At 51.1% G+C, this 23,188-nt stretch overlaps 1 protein-coding gene across 1 annotated transcript in view; it reads right to left on the bottom strand.

Annotated features, from left to right (window-relative positions):
* Positions 1-3,221: 3,221 nt before the first annotated feature.
* KIAA0556 (KIAA0556 ortholog) overlaps positions 3,222-23,188 on the bottom strand; it is a 235,310-nt gene continuing 215,343 nt past the window's right edge. The window contains exons 19-28 of the mRNA XM_003795751.3: positions 20,646-20,823; positions 16,205-16,370; positions 13,237-13,394; positions 11,316-11,380; positions 10,093-10,203; positions 7,540-7,679; positions 6,459-6,560; positions 5,760-5,920; positions 5,563-5,651; positions 3,222-4,984 (exon numbers count right to left, since the gene is read on the bottom strand). Coding sequence (XP_003795799.1) covers positions 4,929-4,984; positions 5,563-5,651; positions 5,760-5,920; positions 6,459-6,560; positions 7,540-7,679; positions 10,093-10,203; positions 11,316-11,380; positions 13,237-13,394; positions 16,205-16,370; positions 20,646-20,823 — 1,226 coding nt within the window. The 3' untranslated portion in view covers positions 3,222-4,928. The remainder of the gene's footprint in view (positions 4,985-5,562; positions 5,652-5,759; positions 5,921-6,458; positions 6,561-7,539; positions 7,680-10,092; positions 10,204-11,315; positions 11,381-13,236; positions 13,395-16,204; positions 16,371-20,645; positions 20,824-23,188) is intronic.

Here is a 23,188-nt window from a genome sequence, read left to right as displayed (position 1 = left end):
ATGGTGGGCACCTGTAGTCCCAGCTACTTGGGAGGCTGAGGCAAGAGAATCTCTTAAGCCTAAGAGAAGTTGCTATGAGCTGTGACGCTACAGCACCCGACTGAGGGTGACAAAGTGAGACTCTGTCTCAAAAAAAAAAAAAAGAGCCCAGGCTCAAGAGTCATGTCCTGGCTCTGAGGTCACTGTCTTACTCAGCCTCAGGTTGCACACCTGTAAGATACGGGTGACTGTGTCTTCCCTTCCAGGAGAGCTGGAACTCACTGATGACCTCACAGCTCCGTGATGCAGGACCTACAGGTGACCCTGCATCCTAGGTAAGGCAAGAGGTCACATACCAAGGTCACACAGCCAGGAAATGGAGCAGCCTGGACTCCAACCCAGGCCAAAAGGCCCCAGGGCCGTTGCCCATGCGTCATGATCAACTTGCTAGGTCTCAGTGGTATCACCTGCGTGCTTTCATGACCAGCATTCTTATAGGGCTCATACATAATGGCTGTTGTTTTTGTATGGTAACATACCACTATCAGGCTGCACCTGCACCTGAGGCTGTCAGTTTCCCAGAGAGGAGGGAGGCCTGACGTGGTGTCATGAGCCCCATAGGGCACATGGATACGCCACCACAGAGGCAGACCTGCATGTTTGGGCAGACACCCCGAGGCACTCAGGACACAGGCAACATAGTGGATAGAGGCCTCTTGCTTTTCCCAGCCCCGAAAGGGTCCTGCTGCCTAGAAGGACCAGGCCCAGCACTCTGCATGCCTAGGCAGCCCTGCTAGCCCTGCAACTGCTGCAACCTATAGGACTGACCTTGCAGCCCTGTCCCTGTGTCCCCTTCTGCTTCTCTAGAGTCCTCAACTGCCTCTATCTCTGGAGCTGTAAACCAACCAGCATGCCAGCAGGGTGTGTGTGTGTGTGTGTGTATGTAATGGTCATGCCAGGGAGGGTGGCAGACCAGTGATGGGGACAGGGGTGATTTGGAGAGCCAGCCATGAATCTGGGACCAGACTTGCCAGGTCTTCCCATCTTTCCAGAGCAATTTAAGGTGAAAGCTGACAGTAAAGGAAGGCAACTAACTTAAAAATTAAACATTGGCTCAGCGCCTGTAGCTCAACGGCTAGGATATACCCACCACATACACCGAGGCTGTTGGGTCAAACCCAGCCCGGGCCTGCCAAACAAGACGACTACAACAAAAAAAAAATAGCTGGGCGTTGTGGTGGGTGCCTGTAGTCCCAAGCTACTTGAGAGGCTGAAGCAAGAGAATCACTTGAGCCCAAGAATTTGAGGTTGCTGTGAGCTGTGATGCCACAGCACTCAGCCCAGGGCGACATAGTGAGACTCTGTCTCAAAAAAAAAAAAAGAAAGAAACATTGTCAAGACCAGCATAATCAGCCAAACCTGGCAGAATGAGCCTCCAGATTGTGGTCTGTGAAGAGGCCAGCCAGGACCTGGAGGGCTGAGAAAGGGACTGCCCTGGCTTGAGGTGAGGAGGGAGGTGAGGTCTGAGAAGGGGTCCAGGACATCTCAGCACGAGAGCCGGGGCATGGGGCAGCTGCCATCTGCCTGGCTGCAGAACCTGCTTTGGAAGGTCTGAGGGCTTCTGGGGCCTTCTGGGGCTCAGAAAGGTGGTGGTGCCAGTGTTGGAACGAAACTAATTCTAAATAAAAGGCAGCAGGTCCTTCCTGCGGCTGGATGAGAAAGCTGGTCATTTGAGGGTGCTTCCTCTGGGAGCCCCAGCCTGCTCTTCCAACCCTCTTGTCAGCTGCTGCCCCGTACGTGTGTGTGTGGGGGGTGCATGGAAGGAAACAGGATGTGGGGGAGGGGCCGTCCTCCGTTAACCCACCACAGCTGGGTTTACCTACCTCTAGGACCAGGCTCATGACTGATGCCCACATGGGGCCTGACAGGCCAGGAAAGATCTCTCCCTCCTGTGACCACCCAGGAGAACAGGGAGGCCTGGCAGGCTCCAGCACAGGGGCATTTCTGGAGCCCAGGCAGGGGGGCAGGGAGGAGGCAGGCTGACGGCCACACAAGATGGAGGGCTGGCCACGCAGGACTTGTGTGCTGATTGAAGCCTGCCTGAACAAGGTTTTATTTGGCTCACTTAGTGTATATCTGCTTAAGTTGAGCCAACATTTAAAAGTTAGATTTCCCACAAAAGATAAATAAAACGCCTGGATACCTGGCTTCTCTTAAAAACCTTGAAGATCTGGCCTGAAGCGTGAAGAGGGATCTTTAGTACTGAGCTGCGACTAACCCCTCAGGAAGCGCCCACTGCCCTGTTGGCCTCCTTACAGGCCAGCTATGCTCCCTGACATCACTTGCCTGACTCCTGGATAAGAGGGCCCTAGCCCAGGCCTCTGGCTGAGAAGCTAGGATGCTCTGCCAGCCTCCATTCCCTTGGAGGGGATGGTGAGGGGCTCGCCTGCACTCAAGGGTCTCCAGGGCCAGCCCAGAGATGTCTTTGTAGGGGGAATGAGGGACCTCTCCCCTGCAGCAGGGTGGCCGAGAAGGGCAAGGCCCTTCTTTCTTCATAGGAGCTCAGAGGGAAGCAGGTAGTGGGGCAGCGGCTCGGTCACCTTCCCTCCATGCATAGGGCCAGACAGTGGAAGGAAGTGGGGTTTCTAAAGGACCCACTTAGCCAGTGCCAGTGCTATTGCATTGGTCTCCCATTCAAGGGCTGCTTTACCCAGAAGCCAACAGCAGCCAACACTTAACCCTAAAGGAAGCCAGGGTGTGGGTAGTGGCAGCAGAGAGGCCCAGGAATCAGGTATCTGGGTGTTGGTATTCCCATGGGGCTATCACCCGCCAGGTCCCAACTAAGCAGTCCAATGTTCTCTCAAGATTTTGCACTGATTAATAGCTTCTGAAGCTGTGTGTCCTTGGAAGGTTACACAACCTCTCTGTGCTTCAGCTCCCCTATCTGTAAAGTGAGGATAATCATGATGCCCACTCCATAGGACTATTATGTGGATTAACTGAGGTAATGTTAGGCATGCAACAAGCAGCATATATGTGAGAGGGGCTCTCATCTGTTCGTGCAGCACTACAATCCCAGTGAGTAGGCAGGACTGGGGTCACAGCCCCCTTTGCAGTGGGGAAAGGCAAGCTCCAAAAGGGCACGTGTCTGTGTTGCCCAGATAGCCTCAAGTGGGCTGTGACTTGGGTCTTGGAGGCAGCAAGGGCTCCCTCTATCTACCCCCAAACTCAGTGGGCCAGACTATATTCTTAATAACATCTTTTATTGATTTCACAAGAGAAAAAAATAGAAATTTATTTCAGAGTTAATGCCTGTACAGCTTCTTTTTCCTCTCCTATATTGCACAGTACATGCAATTATTATAAACGTTGACTGAAATTCTGGGAGCGGGTGTGTGTAGTGTTCGTGCCATCTCCCTGACAAATCTGACCGGTACCCACGCCTCAGGCACGGAGAAGATGAGGCTCCCTCTAAAGCAATGGCACTGGCTTTGGTCATGAGAGCTGATTCCATCAGCCCCTGACTCCTCCAGGCGGGAGGTGCTCGCCACATCTGGGAGCTGAGCAGAGGTGCCGGGGGCTTGGAAGCTACAGAAATGATGGATCTTCTCCGAGAGAAACAATTCTTATCTGCACATCAGCCCCGTGCTCCAAATGAAAAGCGCATTTGCATAGCTGCTCCAGCCGAGGCTGCAAAGCTCATAAAGTATTTGCTGGGGCTCTCGGTTGCATAGGAACGTACTTCGAGTACAGTACTGCGGCGGGGCTGGGCCAGGCGCCAGGAAAACAACGGATTAATATTTGGAACGAGAAATTACCCACCACTGGGAAACCAATTAGGTCCCTGATCCGAGCTTGTTACATCGATGGAAATAGATGCGTCCTGGGCTTCACTCGGCTGGGGGTACAAGGCACATTTCCAACTCATTGGGAAGCGGATGAAGAGGGAAAAGGGTGGGGGCCCAGGCAACAAGAACCTCATTGCCTAACGCCAAGGGCACGGGGCACAGACAGAAAGGGGAAAGCCAGCAGGTGAGGCCACCGATCAGATCAGGAGGGACTTGGCAGGGGGTGCAGTGAGAGTCACCTTCCTCCACATAAGTTCAAGCATACTACAAAAAAGGGATGGGGGGGTTGTCCTTGGCCTGTCCCCAATGCCGGTATCCAGAGGGCATTTGGGGGTTCTTCTAGCTTTCTGGTTTTTGGGCCTGGTAGCATAGAGACGGTACCCCCAACATACCACAGTGGGCCCAACTCATGCTAGAGTGCACAGTGGGTGGGTCCAGGTCACTTCTGGTTCTCAGCAGGACACACACCCTTGGCTAGTCCCTTGATAAGAGAGACTGCTGCAGAACCAGCTCCTCAGCTGGACCTGGGTGGGGGGCCAGTCGTAGCAGTCCAGGAAGCAACTCCAGGCTCTCAGCAGCTCCACCAGTCCCCAGATAGGCTAGAGGGGTTGGCCACCTCCTCTGGGGCCTCTGAAGGCAGAGTCTGCCTGGCACAGCCCTTGTGTCTTGGGGTTGGCTGTGAGGCCTGGTCTCCCTGCTTAGCCATGCTCTGGGCCCTGAGGCGGCTGGACAGGTGGCCTCCCCAGCCCACCCCACATTCCTGGCCTAAGTCAGTGTCAGCCCAGGCCTGAGTCATAGGCCCTGCTTTGCTGGATCTTGTAGGAGAAACATGAGGCGACATGTCCCAGCTACCTGCAACCAGGCCAGAGCTGCAGGGGACTGCCCAAGGCCACACCATGCCCTGCAGCCCCATCCTCATTGTCTGTCACTTTTGTAGTTTCCAGGGTGGTCACCCTTCAGTCCCCTCTCCACAGGGGAATCCCCATGCTGCTGTGGTTCTCTCCCAGCCCCTGGGACTGAGGGTGGGGGGACACAGGTGCTGAGTGGGGCCGGTGACAGCCCTGCCTCAGCTGGAAGGGCCACCTCTCCCTCCTCTGCCAGTCAGCACCGCCATCGTCTCACCGTCTCCTCGCTTATGCAGGTTTTGGGGCGTAAGGCTGTTGAGGTAGGGCACAGAGGAACCAGAGTTACCAAGCCTCAAATCTTTAAAGGGTGCCCCATGCCCTCGGGATGGAATCAAACTGCTTGGTTGCCCCCTAAGTCCTTGGAGAGCAGCCTCTGCATGCTGAGCACCCAGCATGAGCCCCTCCAGGCTCTGCCATACCACCCTTTGGGCCAGGTGTATTCTGCACAGCCTTCAGGATCCCCTCAACATCACCCCCTCTGGGGAGCCTTGGGCATCCTCTACTGGTTTCCCAGGGCACAGGGCAAACCCATTCAATGCAGCTCTTAGAGCCCTGACTGCCTCTCCCCTCTGCACTGGCAACATTTGGCTCACAGCAAGCTACTCTATGGTATAAGATGCCTGGAGGAAGCAGGGAACTGTTATTCCTGAGGTTCTGTCCCTTTCAGCTCCTTCCCAGGGGGGTCTTGGGTTGGGGAGAGGAGTCTGAGGGTGGAGGAAAGGGGTCTGAAGGCAGGCAGGGGTGAGGATGGGGTGCTAGGCTCCCAACTCCTTCTGTATTTAGACCAAACTCCCAAAGTGGGATGCTCTGCACAAGGGAACGCCACTGACCTGGGTCAGCGACGCTCTGCTTCCTTTTTGAGTTGGTAATGATTTGGTTTTCATTCATCATCTGGACGTCCTGATCCTCGACCTGGTTACTATGGGAAGGGAAGAGACACAAGATCCTGTCATGCTCCAGGAGTGTGTCTGGCCGTTTGTCCTTGTTAGGGCAGGCGGGGAGACCATGGGTCCAGCTAGGGCCGTACCTGATGATGGTGTGTTTCTCTTGGTGACAGATGTCTGTGTCCTCGGTGAAGAGGATGGTGTGGTAGGGCACCGTGGGCTCGCATGTGGGCAGGATGCCCCCTACCAGGTGGCTCACCATGGCCAGGATCCCGTTGTACACGAGTAAGTCATCCACCAGCAGCTGCAGGACAGAGGCGAGGCTGACAGATCCCCTCTTCCCTCCCACACTGACCTTGGGCAAAGCAGGTTACTGTTCTGAGCTGCAGTTTTCTCCAGAAGATGGGTGTCAGTAACAGTGCCTACTGTGTGCCCAGCCTGCCTTGGGATTTCAGGTCTGCAGGTGATGCCAGCCCCAGGTCGCAGATAAGGAAGCTGAGGCTGGGAGGTTTAAATACTGTTGGGACAAGTGGTGGAGCTGGGAGATAGACTTGGGTTTTTGGCCCTCCAGGGTCCCTGCTCTCCCCATCTCAGAGTTGCTTCCCCAAACCAGGGGGATTCTAGAGGAAAAGATAAAAGAAAGCCACTTTCTATTTGTTCACTCCCAGGAGGTTTTGAATTCATGGTTGAACGGCAAATTTCCTTGCATCTGAAGACTAGGCGTTTGTGTCTAAGGCTGCAACACAGAGAAGTAAATCAAACTGCGACAAATGATAATTGCCAGCGGCCTAATTACCAACGAGCATAATTATCTCAAAAAAATCCAGCTAATAAGTACTTACGCCAAACTCCTTCACCCCTCGATGGGGTGTTTTCGCGTAATTCCATAGTTTGATCATTGACACGGTGGTAGGCAGATCAAAAATCACATAAACCCGGTTCACCTGTCAGAGAGCAGAACTAATTAAAACAGGCATGTTTGGAAACAGAGGTGCTTGGCTGGGCCGGGGCACCAAGCATGGGCAGGGGATGAGCCCAGCAAGGCAGCGCCTGCCCCTGTTGGCCAGCCTGGAGCTCCGCCCCCTTCATCTGGAGTCGTGTCACGTGTGGCTGCGTTTGCAACAAACTGCTGAGCTGGCTGTTGGAGGGCCTGTGTTATTGGGCCCGGTGTGGCCCTCATTTAAATGCCAGCAGAGAACTGGGAACATCCTCAGCCTTTACCCAGTTCAGGCTCAGAAACAGTCTGAGATCCCAGGGGCCAAAGGGACAGTCCCCAACAGGAGTGGCTCACTAGCCACAAGGAATCCACCCACCCAACCCCTGCTTGTCCTTTCCTTGAATCATACATGACAAGCAGAGTGAAGGCACCGTGGGTCATTTCCAGCATGCCTTTGATCCTCTGCTAGGGGGCTGTGGAGGGGGCTGTCCAGATCAGGGGCAGAGCCCTGTTGGCAGTGTAGAACCCACAGCTCTCACCCTCAATAAAGACTCTCAAATATTATGGAGCCCCTTTCAAGACCTAATAAAGACATAAACATTCAGTGTGGGCCAGAAGCTGCAGCCTCAGTCTTGCCCCAGGCCTTGGCCATCCTAGGAATGGCTAAAGAGCGGTGGGAGTTAGGGTGGGGTAGAGGGTCTGCCTTCTGGCTGTACCATGGCAACAGTACGAATTTGCCATGTGGCCCCTTTAGCCACTGGTCTCCCTCAGAGCAAAGAGAAAGAATTGCTGGCCTGGAAAAGCTGAGCCCATCAGGCATTTTCGCAAAGACCTAAACCTTTCTGACAGCTCCCCTCAAGCATCTTGACTTAGTCTGAGATTAACTTGACCTTGGAAGAAAGAAGTGTCACCAAGACTGGGACAGAAAGTCCCCCTGCCCACCCCAGGGCCGGGGGGTGCTACGGTCGCTGTTGCTGGGAACCCACCAGGCCTGGCAGGATGGGGGCCAGCCACATGTGCCTGCCATCGCTGGTGTCATTTACTTGGTCGATGAGCTTGTCTGGGGTGCGGACATCCCCACTCATGCCCTCCAGGGAGTTCACGCTGTCAGGGAAGGCGGCAATATCTGAGAAGGTGTCTAAGCTGCCATAACTGAAAAGCCGTGTGCTCGGCACAGTGTGCCGCTCCTGGGGCTGCCAACCTCCATCAGGCTGACAGCAAGGCTCGGGGGGGAATGCTGAGGCTGGCAGGCCTGCTGCTCTGGGCAGCCAGAGAAGTGACAGCTAAATTAGACATATTCCTGGGAAAATGGGCACCTGGAGGCCAAGGGGAGTGGGCATGTGTATGGAAGGATGGCCAATTTCAAGTACAGAGGGGTGGAAACCACACAGAGGGCTGGCTGAAAAGGAGGACTTTCATAGAACTGCTAGAGGTAGGGACAGAGGTGCTGCTGCTACTTTGGAGAGCGAAGGGCAAACTCTACAGAGGTTTTCTTTTGAAAGGGGACGGGGTGGTGGCTGAATGTCAGGACCATGCCAAGACTGTCTCCCTGGCCACGTGGCAGGACTGGGGCAGCCTGACCCAGATATCACCACTCAGCTGATGACTGTTACTGGGGATCTGCAAAATTCAGGCTCCAGCTCTGACTCTGCCATTATGGCCCGTGAGAGCTTGGTTAAATTACATGACACCCTGGCACTTTGTCCTCATCTGTAAAATGGGTATTAGAACATCAGTGTCCTAGGATTGATGTGAGGATCTCAGAGGACACTGAATGTGATGGCAAAAAATCAATGGAGCCTTATACATCTAAGCAATCACTAACGATGATCAAAAACATCCAGAATCGGGTGTTGTCTGTGGCTCAAAGGAGTAGGGTGCCAGCCCCATATGCTGGAGGTGGCGGGTTCAAACCCAGTCCCAGCCAAAAACCGCAAAAAAAAAAAAAAATCCAGAATCATTAATCCCAGCTGAAGAGGGTGGGGGCAGTAGGAAAAGTCCAAAAAGGATCCAACTGGAGCCCAGGGACCCTAAACATATGCAGGGCAGGCTTTAAACACACAACCTGCTCTGGCATTTCCCTAACTGTAGTGAGTCAGGATAATCAACTCAAGAGCCTAGATGGGTATGGGTCAGAGCAGATTACATAAAATTGAGGCAGGATAGCTTGGTGGTCAAAAACTGGCATCTAAGCTCAGCGCCTGTAGCACAGTGATTACAGTGCCAGCCACATACACCAAGGCTGGCGGGTTCAAAGCCAGCCCAGGCCAGCTAACAAAAATGACAACTGCAACAAAAAAACAGCTGGGCATTGTGGCAGGCACCTGTAGTCCCTGCTACTTCGGAAGCTGAGACAAGAGAATCACTCAAGCCCAAGAGTTTGATGTTGCTGTCAGCTGTGATGCCACAGCACTCTATCGAGGGCAACATAGTGAGACTGTCTCAAAAAAAAAAAAAAAAAAGGCTTAGTGCCCATAGCACAGTGGTTACGGCGCTGACCACATACACCAAGGCTGGTGGGTTCGAACCCAGCCCAGGCCAGCTAAACAACAATGACAACTGCAAGAAAAAACTAGCTGAGTAGTGTGGTAGGCACCTGTAGTCCCAGCTACTTGGGAGGCTGAGGCAAGAGAATTGTTTAAGCCCAAGAATTTGAGATTGCTGTGAGTTGTGAGGCCACAGCACTCTACCAAGGGTGACACAGTGAGACTCTGTCTCAAAAACAGAAAACTGGCATCTAGAGACAGACTAACTGGCTGTGTGAACTTTAGCAAGTTACTCACCCTCTCTGTGCCACAGGCTCCACATCTACAAAGTGGGATAATAACAGCACTCACGTCACAAGATCATTATAAGGGCAAAATGAGGCACTAAGTGGTAAGACCTCAGTGCCGGGCACAGCAGGAGCCCTCAGTAAATATTAACAATATGCACTGGGGGCCTGGTCAGCAACAATGGGAGGACGGGGAGAAAAGGCAGTGGCTACTTGGGTACAGCCATCATCGCTATTCACAACTGTGGGCCTCATGTAGCTGATATTTCAAGTAAGGCTGGAGAGCATGGTTTAAATGTGAAAACTCCTGATTTTTAAAAATACTAGCATCTAATCTAAAATATTTTAAAATGCAGTGGGTTTACAGTTTGCAAATTCTAGTGTGGGTGTACCATAAACAAAGGGTTCCACAGTTAATAAGTTCAGGACACACTGAATTGAACACAGTGCAACAGGTCAGAGCCCTTAGAACTCCAAAATAGCTATAGTTCTCTGAGAGGGGGCTGCAGCTGGTGGCCGCTCTTGATTCACTTGACCACAGGATTCTGGTTTGTGGAACTGCTGCTCTTAATGGCTTGGCAGGGAACTGCTCTCTGCTTTGCTGCTCCTCTCCCCTCAGGGCCAGCATCTGACTCTAGGCAAAGCCTAGTAGGGCTCTGGTTCCCAGAGGGCCGCTTCCCTCTGCATTCAAGGATTCTGCTCCTGCCTGGACCCTCCCTCCCTCCCTCCAGTGTGGAGGAGTTCCTTCCCGCCCCAGAAAGGATACTGTTTTCCGACAAGGGGATTTTTTCTCCCCGCTCATCATACAGTTCCAGGCCGGTGAGACCGATGTAATAGGGGTCACCCCAGCTGGTCAGAAGCTGAAACTGGAAAATGACTGGGAAACATTATTAAGAAAAAGGAGGCTTAATTTTTTGGAGAACAAAGTAAAACAATGACAAAGATAACAAGGATTTTTTTTTTTTTTTGGTTTATACTGATGAAAGAGAGAAATCTTTTTTCTCTCTCTGAGACGAAAGCCTATCAAAATATAGGTGGCATCAAATTTACCTTAATTTAAACTGGGTATGTGTGTGTGTTGTGTTGTGTTAAGAATTCACAACCTTTCTCCAGGCCTCAGGAGATGGGACAGAGCACTTGTTCCCTCCTCCATCCTTCTCAAGTATGCAGCAGGTTAACAGGGAGGACACATGAGCCTTACAGCATCAGGTGCCATGGCAGGGTGTCTACATGTCAAACCAGGCATGGAACCATTCCTTGGCCCTGTCTCCTGCTCCTACCAGCACTCCCAGGACCAGACAGGGCAGGAGACCTGAGAAGGGTGAACTGGCTCCCAGGCAACGTCACAGCCAGAGTTAGTGCTTCTAGGAGAAATGGCTAGCTAGAGAGTGAGCCTTAGAGCCAGGCTGTCTGGGTTCACTAACCTGTTCTACCTCCTCCCAGCTGTTATCCCTGAGGAAGTCACTGGGCCTCTCCTTTGTCAGTTTTCCTAGCTGTGAAATGGGGTTGCTAGCAGTTCCCACCTCATTGTCATGATGTGAGGACTGCAATAAGATGGTGATATGTTGAGAACAGTGCTGGCCCTGACAATGGCCCAGTGAACCTGGCCTACTATTACTTCTATCTTCACTTCCTCCCTGCCTGGCTCTAGGATATCCCCCACCCCACCCCACCCCACCCCCCACCCCACCCCTGCCACCCCCAACCCAGCCCATAGGCTCAGTTTCAGCTTCTCCAGCCCCGCCCACAATGTCAGCTGGAGTCCTGGGTGCTGCTTTCTGTAGCCTCTCCCTACCAAGTGGATCTGGAGCAACTGTGGCTGCCCCAGTCCCAGCAGCTCCCAGGGGACCGGGGGATCCAGGAGTCCTCCCACCCTCTTCCTTGGTCCCAGCTGCCTTGGCTGTGTCTGCCTGAAACCCCAGCTGGCCGGCTGAGCTGGACCCTGCCTTGGGGTCCTGGATGTGCTGTGGGGTGGGAGGAAGAGGATACAGCCACAGGGCATCAGCGGTGCCTCATAGTCCATGCTTGCCCGCTCCAGGCTTTTTGTGCTGAGCCTGAAAAAAAACACAGAATGGCACATGAAAAAGATCATGGTGGCCCCAAATCACTGGTAGTTATTGTCTGGGTAACAGACTGAAGAAATATGGCAGCTTAGCATTCCCTGGGACACAGCAGGGAAAAGACAGACGAGGCCCCGCTCTGTGGAGTTCCCATTCCAGTTGACAGTCACTGCCATGCCCATAGGAGGCAGGGCCAGGAGGCCTGGTGCCTGGGGAATTTTCTGAAATGGACTTTTATTCTTCAACACAGCCTAAGCGGGTGGGTACTTTTATATCCTGGGTTGTGGATGAGGAAACTGGAACAATGAGAAATGAAGTCACTTGCTCCAGGCCATGCAGCTGGGAGGCAGCAGGACAGGCCTGTGACCTGAGGCTGTCTGGTACCACTGTCCACTCTCTCACCACCCCCACTGTGCTGCCTCCACAGAGAAGAGTCCATATTGTGCTGGCAGCCACATGAGACCCAAGTCAGGGCAGGGCAGACTGCCTCAGGGGGTGGCCTGGGAAGGCCTCTCTGAGGAGGCAGCCATGGGAATGTCAGAGCTGAGTCTTCCATGCTGAGGAGCAGCAGAGCGAAGGCCCTGAGCTGGGCTTTCCAGGGGGCAGGATGCGGAAAGGGGAAAAAGAGGAGGCTGGAAGGTGGAGAGGGCCCTGCAGCCCTTGGCTTCATGATTCCACACACCTGGCTCTACCAGCCAGGGCCTCAGTTCCTATGTCCAATCTGTAAAATGGGCATAATACTCCCTACTTCAAAGGATACTGAGGATGAATACAAAGAACCTGGCACTCAGCAGGGCCTCCAGAGCAATGGAGGAGGACTTCCTAACCTTTTTGGCCCCATGAACCAGTTTTATGAAAGGCAATTTTTCTACAGATGAGAGGGGATGGGGCGTTAGATTCTCACAAGGAGGCTGCAACCTAGATTCCCTCACATGCGCAGTTTACAGTAGGGTTTGCACTGCTATAAGAATCTAATGTCACAGCTGATATGACAGGAGGTGGAGCTCAGGCTGTGACAGGAGAGGTGGGGAGTGGCTGTAAATACAGATGAAGCTTCTCTCGATAGCTCCCTACCTCAATCCCAGGCGCCACTCACCTCCTGCTGTGTGGTTTGTTCCTAACAGGCCATAGACCAGTAGTGGTTTGTGGCCTGGGGGCTGGGGACTGCAGCTCCAGGGGGAGTACCTACTCCACCATCTTTCCTACCTCTCTCAGTTCCCTGGTCCACAGTCCTAGCCTGGTTCTCTTCAATTTCAAGGGCAATGTTACATTTAAGTGACTATTCCCAGTGACCATCCCCAAAAGCCATCCCCCGCTACAGTGGAGGGAAACTCATTTTGTTTCAAGAGTTTGGCTTCTGGTGTTTGGACTTCGGGGGGTTTAAATGAGTAAACTTAGCATGACATTTACAAATTGTTATGAACTTAATGCAGCTGAGACCGAGGCCAAGAAATCCCAGCGAATCCATGAGATATTAAGCTCTATTTTTCTTTTTGAATCTTTCTAAATCAGGAACACAGAAATAAGAGAAGGAAGACCCTTCCCCGAACTGGCCAGCGGGCATTTCTGGAACGGAGGCAGGCTGTAGCCTCTCTTCCCAGCAGGCTATGCCACAAAGTATTTAAAATCTTAAGCACTCCAGACTGAAAAACCCAAACATCCCCAGACAAGGCGGGTACATCCCACAGGCTTCCAGGGAAGCTTGGCTGAGCTTTAGAAAACGGCCAAGTTGAAAAGCAATGTGTTTGATCATCGTTTCAAAACCCTTTCAGTATATACTTCAGAGCAACTCAAAAAGCAAGCGGGCCCTAATGCTGGGAGGATCCGTGCCCAGTGCCCACTCCCCTCACCTCCTGGCCGGCTGGGGCAGCAGTCGAGCCTGTAGGTAGTCCACGAAGAGGATTTCTTGAGCAAAATCAAAATGACAGTTGCCTGGCCCCTTCCGGATGAGAAAGCCCTCCGGAGGGGAGACACACAAGCCGTCCAGGGAGACGTGGACAATTTTGGCCTAGCAAACAGAAGAAATAACATGCCTGAAGGGAAGAAGGCAGCACAGGGAGGGCAGCAAGTAGAGATGTGGCTGGGGCGGCCTGCAGCTGGCACTCACCACGGAGAGCCATTTGCAGAGTCCCAGAATTGAGACACAGCCTGCTCTGCCCTTTCTCTTGGGCCAGAACTACCTGGCCAGGGTACACCTCCCTATTCATCCCTACTCCGTGCAGGTACTGGGCAGAGCGCAGAGGACAAGACAGGCAAGGCCCTTGCTGTAGTGGACATGTACATACATGTTTTGGAGGTGGTGCTTGACTTGGCCAAGGCCCCACCCACCTGCAGTGGCCTGAGGCACTATGACATGGTGGCCAAGGGCATGGACCCAGGTGCTCCAACATCCACTACCAGTAACTGTGGATGTTACTTAACTTTCTTAAGCCTCAATTTCCCCATCTGTTAAATGGGTACAGTTAGTGTGTTAAAATGCCCCAAACAGTGACTGTCATAAAAATGCACACTCTATGGGTGTTAGCCTCTGGATTTTTTTCAAACCCCAGATCACATATCAACACCTCTCCTGGAAAATATGACCCTTAGGACACAATCAGGTACTTTCCAATCTCTCAAGTGCTTAGCTCAGTTTGGGGAGGGAGGGATGTGCTGTCTAGCAGTGTCCTCAGTGGTTCCTGGGTCTCTCCATAGCAGAGAGCCCAGCTGGATCATCTTAGTATCTGCCCCAGGACCAGGTGCTTACTAAGAGCTCAGTGAATGCACGAGGATTCTAGTCAGAGGTCTCCAGCTAGGTGGCCAGGGTCCAAGGCAGGAGTGGGCAGGTGGGCAGGAAGGGTGGACAGCCAGTCCCCTCTTTCTGACCACAGATTCTGGAACCAGGTTCTCCTCACACCTTACTCCACCTTCATAGGGAACAACATGAGTGCAGTTGCTGCTGAAACTGGTGGATTTTTCCACTCAGGAGATGCTGAGCAGAATCTTTGTGTGCAGAAAGGAAGGAGGGAGCCCTGTCTTGGGGCTCATGTAGCCCTGGGGCCCTTCATTCCTTCAGCCTTGTGGGAGCCCCTCTTTGTCAGTCACTCTCAGGACACGTAAACCTCAGAAGTGTGGTCTCACTGGCTCCGTCTCTCTGCATCTCTCCCTTCTGCCTTCCTCAAGGCTGATTCCTCCTATGCCCCAGAATTTTTGCTGAAAGAGGAGTCTGCTTGGTTTGGGGCTCACAGGATATAAGTCTGAGGGTGCCAGGGTCACCCAAAAGTGAAGCGAGTAAGAGAGTGAAGCAGAGGCCCAGAAGCCCTCTCCATCCTCCAGGGCCAGCGCCTCCTCCAGGAAGCGTCTCTGACTTTCCAGGCAGAGCTGGTCACCCATCCTCTATTCATCCCCTGAGAGGTAGCTTTTGTTATCATCATCATCTAGGGAAACTAGACATCAAAGGGGCAAAGCAATCTGAAGCCTCATCTCAGGAGTACAAGGGCCTGGCTTCCAAGCCGCTGCCAGGGGCCCATGACCAGGGTGCACAGGGGGCCCTTGGGGGTGTGGGCATCTGAGTCACAGTGTCCATCACACTACATGTGGGGATCTTCCCTCTCAGGCCACGTGCCATCCCATGTCCATCACCCCATGGTGGCCCTTGTCATTGGTCCCAAGTGAGGCTCGTGGGGCCCAGACCTATAAGCAGGAACTAAGCCCAATGTTTCCAGATCACAGAAGCTCAACTAGTCAGACTATGATGTGCTCAAAGGAATGGGGAGGCCCCAAGGCACAACTTGAGGCTGAAGATAGTTTTCATGACATATCGGACTTTTTCAATGTGTGGAACCCAAGAGAAAACTTATAGGGACATAGCAGGAGATCACTTAACATGCTTTGGGGCCCTGAGGGCCAGGGGCTGCTGACCCCATTGTAACCAATATGACATAATCCTCAGGGGCCTACAGGTCCCATAGAGGAGATTCCAAAGGATGGTACACAGTGGGGAGCCTAAACCTTGGGCCACCCACGACTGCGTCCTGGCTTTGTTGACTTTTACATGGCAAAGGCAATGCCCACCCTCCCAAGGCAGGTGTCACCCCCTCCTCATTTTACAGATGAGGACACAAGCCAGGAAAAGCTGGTCACTTGCCAAAGGTCACACAGCTGGTCAGGGCTAAGATGAGAACTGAAATCCTGACAATAGGGCCCCAACCACATGGCCTTATTGTGGCTTTTACTTGACAGAAGGGAACAAATGTGTATTCATCCGTGGTCACCTGAGGTCAGAAAAGCCCATGAAAAGGGCTGTGTCTAGAAGCTCCTGCTCTTTACACCCAGTGCTCTTTACGACCACTGTGTGGAAACCATAGAGTGTGGGCTCTGGGACACTTAAGCTGTGTGACCTTGGACAAGTGACTGGACCTTCCTGAACTTCAGTTTAATATTCTGAGAGATGGGGGCAGTCACACTTCTCTCCAAAGGCGGGATGAGGATCCAGCGAAATCACAAATCCTTGTGAAGCCCCCAGTACATCCCCGAAGTGCTCAGTGGATGTTAGGGCTGTAACTGACCAAGATGAACTGGGGGCTGCGCCTGCAGAGGGCCCCCAACACCAGAAGAAACCAGGCTCTGCCATCTCCCAGGGCTCCCCCGGGGTTCTTTAGTCTGGTTTGCTATTTGCAGAAGGAAACAGCAGCTCATTCTCCCCTTGGGCGTTACGCCCCCAGCTCCCTTTGGAAAGTTCTAGAGGATTTATGCTTCTCTCCGGCAGCCATGCCAGCCATTCATCAAGGTGCCGTTTCCCTGACAGTGGACTGAGTGCAGCCGCGTTCCCTGGCTTACCCCTCGATAGGTATCCTCGGGAGATTTATTGTAGTTCCAGAAGCGCAGGCCTGCGATGCTCTCGGCTCTGTCGAAGCGGATGGTGACCACGTGGTCCAGCCCAGGCGAGAAAGGGATCAGCCACATGTGCTCATCCTCCATGGTGATGTTGGCTCCATCAATTAACCTGCACACAGTGGGGACAGAGCAGGGGATGGAGCAGGTCAGAGTGGGGCATCCCCAGCCTGTCTCGTCTGGCACTGGCCCGACTGGATCAGCCCCATAAGGGGGTGTGACTAGTGAGAGCCACAGTGAGGAGTCATTGGACAAAATTTTTAAAAAGGAAAAAAGAAAAAAAAAAAACAGCTTATGATATTAAAGGAGTGGTGAAGCAATCACCAAGGTTTTTTAAAAGGAAAAAAATTATCATTTTTCAGAACCCTTTAACTCAGCGACCCTATTTCTAGGATTTCTTTCCCCTAAGGAAAATTGATTCAGCATGCTGGAAAGGCTATCTACACAATGAGAGTCAGTGCAGTGTTACTTATACTGGCAAAACAAAAATTAACCTGAGTGATCTCAAAATAGGGAAATGGCTAAGTAAATTTTTCTTTAAAAATGGACCTGACCTGGGATAAAGTAAATTTGTCTAGTGGTTAACACAACGATCATGAGGACACTGCAGTGACACGGGACGGCAGGGACATTGATTACAATGCTCTAAAAGGAGGACAAGGACCAAGAGAGATCATGCAAAAGTGAAAAACATATTTGGGTCAGAGGCTATAGAGGTGAATATTTTTCTCAGTTTTTTAAACTTTCTATAAAATTGCTATGTTGACCTTATGGTGTATTTTGAAAGAAATGTAGCCCTCCTTTTTCATGCTGGGTGAAGAAAGATGTTAAAGCTCCAGGGTGAACTTGCAGCTCTCAGCTGGTGACTGTGTATAACTACAGGGCCTGGGTATCCCAGGGAGGCCTCTAACCACTGGGAGGTCGCCCCCAGCACCCTCATGCTCCTCCCAGCCGCTGTTCTGAGTCTGTCATCTCAGCCCCATTGTTCTACTGTCCTTGCCAGTTTCCTCTGCTTGGGACATCCTACCCCCTCCTCAGGTCTGCCTGTGTTTGTCTTAAGGACCATATATATTGCTTCTGTCTGCCTTGGACTGCCGGCCATACCTCAGCTCAGACCCCAGACTTTGTCCTCATGGCTCTGGCCCCTGTGTCTGGCATTGCCACTCAGAGGCCTGGCCCCAGAGAAAAGGGCCCAGCTGTCAGCCTCCTGAGCAACCCCTGTCCTCTCCTTCCCATTTTCCTGAGAGTCCCCTACTCTGCACCCCTAGATTCCTGGTTCCCGAGGCTACTTCACTGGGAGAAACTCAGCCTGCTGCCATATTGCCTAGATTTTAAAATAAACTTTTTTTTTTCCTTTTACATTTTAAAGTTTTGGATTTAGAATAAATCCAAAAAAATTATTAGAATAAATCCAAAAAAAGTATTCATCCAAGGAGGTAATGTTTCTTTTTTCTCTAAAAGGCTGTTATTAAATTGATGGATGATGTGTCTTACAACTGCTGGCATCTTAAAACTAAAGAAATTCAGCAATTCAACACTGGGATGTTTGTGGAACTAAGCTGACTGAAGACTACCACTAGAGAACCTTTTATTTCTTTCCAAAAGCAATTACCTTTCTGTCCTAGAAATGAAGCTGCCTCCATAGCAAAACTGCTGCCCAATCCTGAGAGCAAAGAGGAGTGCTGAAGCATTTACAGCTGAGAGTGAAAGGAGGGCCCTATACGTATCATTTGTAATATCTAAATCAATTCCTAGCTCTGTCCATAAAAAAGCCTAGAAACAGTGACCAACCCAGCAGCAATGTGCATCCCTAGGGCCTCGATTATGGTCTCTAAGTACCATTTCCCACAAAAAGGAACAGGGCTCCTTGGAGAAATGGCTGATTCCAGGTCTAGGACAAGAAATATACAAGATAAGCCTGAAATATCCTGTCACATCAGAAGGCAAGAAGGTTGTTAAAAGGACTGAGGGGCTCCCAGTGTCCCAAAGGGGATGATTTGAGCATCAGTAAGGATTAAGACCTTTCAGACACAGGACTGTAAGTTAAAACCCATCTATTTATATAAATAATAATACTCAAAACCAAACAGACAAATGTTTTGGAGGATGTTAGGGAAACTGTTATTTTGAAAAGGGAAAAAAAAGCTGTCTTTTCCTATTTTAATTGTACCACAGAGTAACCAAATAATTGAGAAAAATTTTCTCTTTATTGCAGTAATTTCAGCAAATAAAATGAAAATAAGAATGATAAGATGAGAATATTATCATTTTGCAACCCCCAATGAATTAAGGGACTGAGACAATGAGCAAAACTGGTCACCATCATCACAAAGAGCTTTAAAACCAGACATCATATAGGTCCTGAGGGCCACACACAGCAACATCTGTGTGGTCATCTTGTCCCAGTGGTCAAACTTCCATCCGATCAGACCTCTAGGCCTAATGAACAATTTGGCAGAAATACAGGGGACTGAGGAACACACTAAGCAAACCACAGAGATGCAACCAGTAAAATCCACTTTGTTTCATCAACAGATAACTTCCAAGAAAACAAGAGATAGGGATGAGAGGGAACTAGAGATGGCAAGAGGTTTAAGAGACAGACACATCAACCGATCTGAATGCCCAGGCCTTATGTCCATCTCAATTCCAGTGAGCAAACTGTTAAAAATGGGGAGGAAGACCAGCAGGGAGTTATGGACTTGCTGGATATTTGGTCATTAAAAGAATTGCTGTTGGCTCGGCGCCTATAGCTCAACCGGCTAAGGCGCCAGCCACGTACACCTAAGGTGGCGGGTTCGAATCCCCAGCCCGGACCCGCCAAACAACAATGACGGCTGCAACTAAAAAATAGCCAGGCATTGTGGTGGGCGCCTGTGGTCCCAGCTACTTGGGAGGCGGAGGCAGGAGACTCGCTTGAGCCCAGGAGTTGGAGGTTGCTGTGAGCTGTAATGCCACTGCACTCTACCCAGGGGGACAGCTTGAGGCTCTGTCTCAAAAAAAAAAAAAAAAAAAAGAATTGCTGTTAACTTTTTAAAGTATAACAATGGTATTGAGATTATGTTTTCTTTATAAAGTCCTTATTGTTTAAAGATACATTCTGGGATATTTAGAGATGAAATGCTTTCAGGCCTAGATTTGCTGCCCGATGACCTGGGCACAGCGGTGGTAAGTAGTTGGGTAGATGAACAAGCTGAGCTGTGTGTTGATCACTTTTGCAGCTGGCCAGGAGCCAGGTACATGGGCTGCAAGTCTAAGTAATGAGAAAGGTGACATGCCAGGATCCAGGGGGTCAGAGTGGCCCATGAGCAGGCAATGACAGCGGAGGTGAGGACTGTACTTCAGGGCCACCATAAAGTAAAGCAGGGGTTCTACTGATCGCATCCCCCTCCCCCCATCCATGCTCTGGGCCAGGCCAAGGGGGGGGGGGGCTGCAATGTGACAATCCCCTTCCCAACCTCCAGTTGAAGGAATTATTGTCCCCATTCCACTAAAAAGGAAACCAAGATAGAGATGACAGCATAACTCAGTGGTTAAATGCATGGATGTTGGTATCCAGGCCTGCATTCAGATCAGGACCCTGCCACTTAGCTTGGGTCACCTCTGGCCAGTTTTTAACCTCCCCTATATATCAGTCTCCTCATCAGTAAAATAAGGTCAATAATACTACTTTTCCTTATAGGGCTGTTTGAGGTTTAAATAAATGAACAGCTGTAACCTACTTAGCATAGTCCATGGTCTGGCATTTAATAAGTGCCCAGTAAATGGCAGCTATGTAAGTGGTTATTATTACCATTACTGTTACAATTGGAGAGGTTAAGAAACTTCCTTAATAGCTCCAGGTAGTGTCCAGACCCTGCAGCTATCCAGAGCAGGGAGCCCGAGCACTGGTCTGTAGGTTATAGGGTCCCCGTGGATCAATGCTATAGCTGAGGCTGGTTCCCCTATTGACTTGATCCAACCTTGGCTAATGAAATCTGACAAGTACAGGGGAAAGTGTAGCTGTAGCCACCTGCAGAGACTTCCTCGACAAGCACCTCTAACCCCAGTCCCCCCAGGGGCCTAGGTCACTCATGTGTAGGCATGGAGCCATCCACTGCAAAGGTGTACAGGCTTCCCCTGTGTGCAAGGCACGGCACTAAGCACAGAGGAGAAAACATGAACCACAGTGGTGTCTAGAAGCACAAAGACCTGCCTTTGAATCCTGCCTGCCACCTCTAGTGGCGTGGCCCTGGCCACTTCTAGTGGTGTGGCCCCCCTTTCCGTGAGTGGCCAGGGGAGGTGACATATGGGATACTCTTTGATGCTTGTGTCTGATGTCTAAGATGCTGAGAAAGGTCCCTGAAACCCTGCAGCCATGAAAGTTAAGCTTCTTATGGACACTTACTTGTCCAGGGTCCGGGAGTCATCAGTGTACTCAGGGAGCTCATTTAAGTCTCTAGGGGAGGCGGCGATCTGGTGCAGGTGGACGGGCAGTGCCTGGCCATCCTTGCCCACCACTTCCAGGCCAGTGAGCCCCAGATAGTGGAGGTCCCCCCAGGAGGCAGTGAAATTCAGCTGAAGGCCTGCAACAGGAAGAAGAGTGGTCTGTCACCACCAAACGCTCTGTGGGAGAGAGCTGGGATGGAGACAGGAAGAAGAGTGATCTTCAGCCTCCTTCTATTAACTTGAACTTAGACAAAAAGCTCCTCGAGGATGGGCTCTGCACCTTTCCTCTCAGTGTGGCTTTGGGCCCAGGTCACCACTGATGCTCAGGAAGCATCTGCACACTGAACAGACTAGTGTTGTTAAAGCCCACCGTGGGCCCTGAGTCCTCTCTCCACCTAGCTGCCCTGCCCCTCACTGAACATCTCATGCAGCTCCCCCTGCTGTGTGACCAAGAGGGCATTCTCTATCTGGCTTCTACCTGCTTCTTCAGGCTCACTGTGCACCATGGACCCCAGGCCCACCCAGACTGTCTCTCAGTTGCTCTTTACCACAGGACCTTTGCACATGCGGGTCCCTCCAACTAGAACTTACAAGGCCTGGTAAACTTGTGCTCATCCTTCAGCTCCCAACTCCCTCAGAGAAGCCCTCCTGACTTTACCAAGTCAAATCTCCCTTTATAGCCTGCAGTGCACTGGGGACTTCCCCTTCCAAGCCCTGGTCACCACTGTAATCTTGTGATCATTTGGTAGATAACTATCTTCCCTACCAGCTGGTTCACTCCCCGAGGAAGAAACCACATCTGTTTTTCTAGACCACTGTGTCCTCAGAGCTTGTCACAGTGCCTAGCGCAGAGTAGAAGCTCAGCACAGATGGAATGATGGTTTCCTTATTTGGGATTGTTTATTTATCAAGAGAAGCTCTTCCTTAACGCCCATGTTCATGTCTCATGCTCCAGAACACATACAAAGGACGAGCTCCTATGTAACTCAACGCAAAGAAATTCTTTATATTCTAAAATCACTTTCCACTCTGAAAGATACCAGCCTTTCTCATCTCCTCAAAATCTTTCATGGATTGAGAATTTCTGTAGAAATCTGCATTTGCCTTCTTTCTTGGTTCAGTCACAGGAAACTCATAGACAGCAGTGACCCCCCGGGATACAATGAATGCTCCAGCAAAATGAACATTAAAGACACCTGGCCAGAAGGCCACACATCTGAGGTTTCACTGAAGCACTGGAAACCATGGCAGTTATTGTCCTTGATAGGTATGTCAACCTCAAGACGTCCTTCCTGGCTGACAAGAAAGAAGTGCCCGAATGATTAAACAGGTCACTAAATGGAGATGGTTACATCATTAAGTCCCGACGTCGGGAATTGACATCTTGTGCAAATTGGCTACCATCATAAGGATTCACGTGGACTCAGGGTAAAAGAAGTGACCTATGATGACACCTCCATCCTTTTGCCCCTGCTCCATCAGAGACTATTTAGAGGTGATCTTCTGTGGCCCTGGGGCAAAATGGCCCAGGTGAGTCATTCATTTGCCCAGAAAGCTTACATCAAATGAATCCCTTGGTCAAGCCCTGTCAGACAATTGGCTAGAACTTCTCTCTCCTTAATGGTCTCCCTTTGGAACAGGACCAAGCCCAGTGAGTGCTTCTACCCTTGGAGAAGCATTTTAGCACCTTTTTGGGTGGCTGAGTTTAAAAGACTCATACTCTTTGTGGTCCCCACTGCTGCTTGGAGGGGGATCTAGAAGAGCAGAGAGGTGAAAGGACTTCCTTGTGGCTAGGAAGTGTGGCTTGGTTTCCTCCCCTATGTCCCTGTCATTTCCCAACATGCCTTTTGTAACTCAGCCCTCAGATCCTCTGCTCCTCCTGGTACCAAGGCAGCTCTGAGTATCTTGGGGACAGATGAAAAAGACATGGAGCCAGTATGGTACCAAGTCCATCAGCATCTTACAGCATTGGTCCCATAAGAAGTAGCTATAAATTGTTCCCACCCCTGTGTCCCTAGAGGCCCTTTGGCAACGTGATTTTGCCACTTATCCAATCCACAGAGGGAGTCTACTTCTGCAACCCTGACTCTAGGCCTCTGATTTAAGCAGATTTAATTTGAGCACAGGCTGTCAACCATGTGTGTGCTGGGGTTGGTTGTCCCTCTACTCTTGGAGCTAAGACTGCTGTGTGTGAAGCAGCCCACCTAGGCCAGTTATTTGTTACCTGCCTGTGGGTGAAGACGTTCTGAGTCATTCAGCCCAGTCTACCTGCCAGATGATTAGACATGTGAGCAGGCCCAGGAGAAGCCAACGAGGCCGGCTCAGAGGAGAAGAACCACCCAACCACTGCTGAACTATGAGTCCATCATGAATAAATGGTGCTTGTCTTAAGCCACTAAACTTTGGGCTGGTTTGTTTAGCAGCAAAAGCAAAGTGATATATTCCTTCTCATGAAGGTTCTACGTCCAAATGTCATCTCCCGTGAGGACTTCCCTAGTAACC

Source organism: Otolemur garnettii, unplaced genomic scaffold (assembly GCF_000181295.1).
Source record: "Otolemur garnettii isolate 467f Iridium unplaced genomic scaffold, OtoGar3 scaffold00096, whole genome shotgun sequence".
Lineage (NCBI taxonomy): Eukaryota > Metazoa > Chordata > Mammalia > Primates > Galagidae > Otolemur > Otolemur garnettii.
This window is presented reverse-complemented; position numbering and strand designations above follow the sequence as displayed.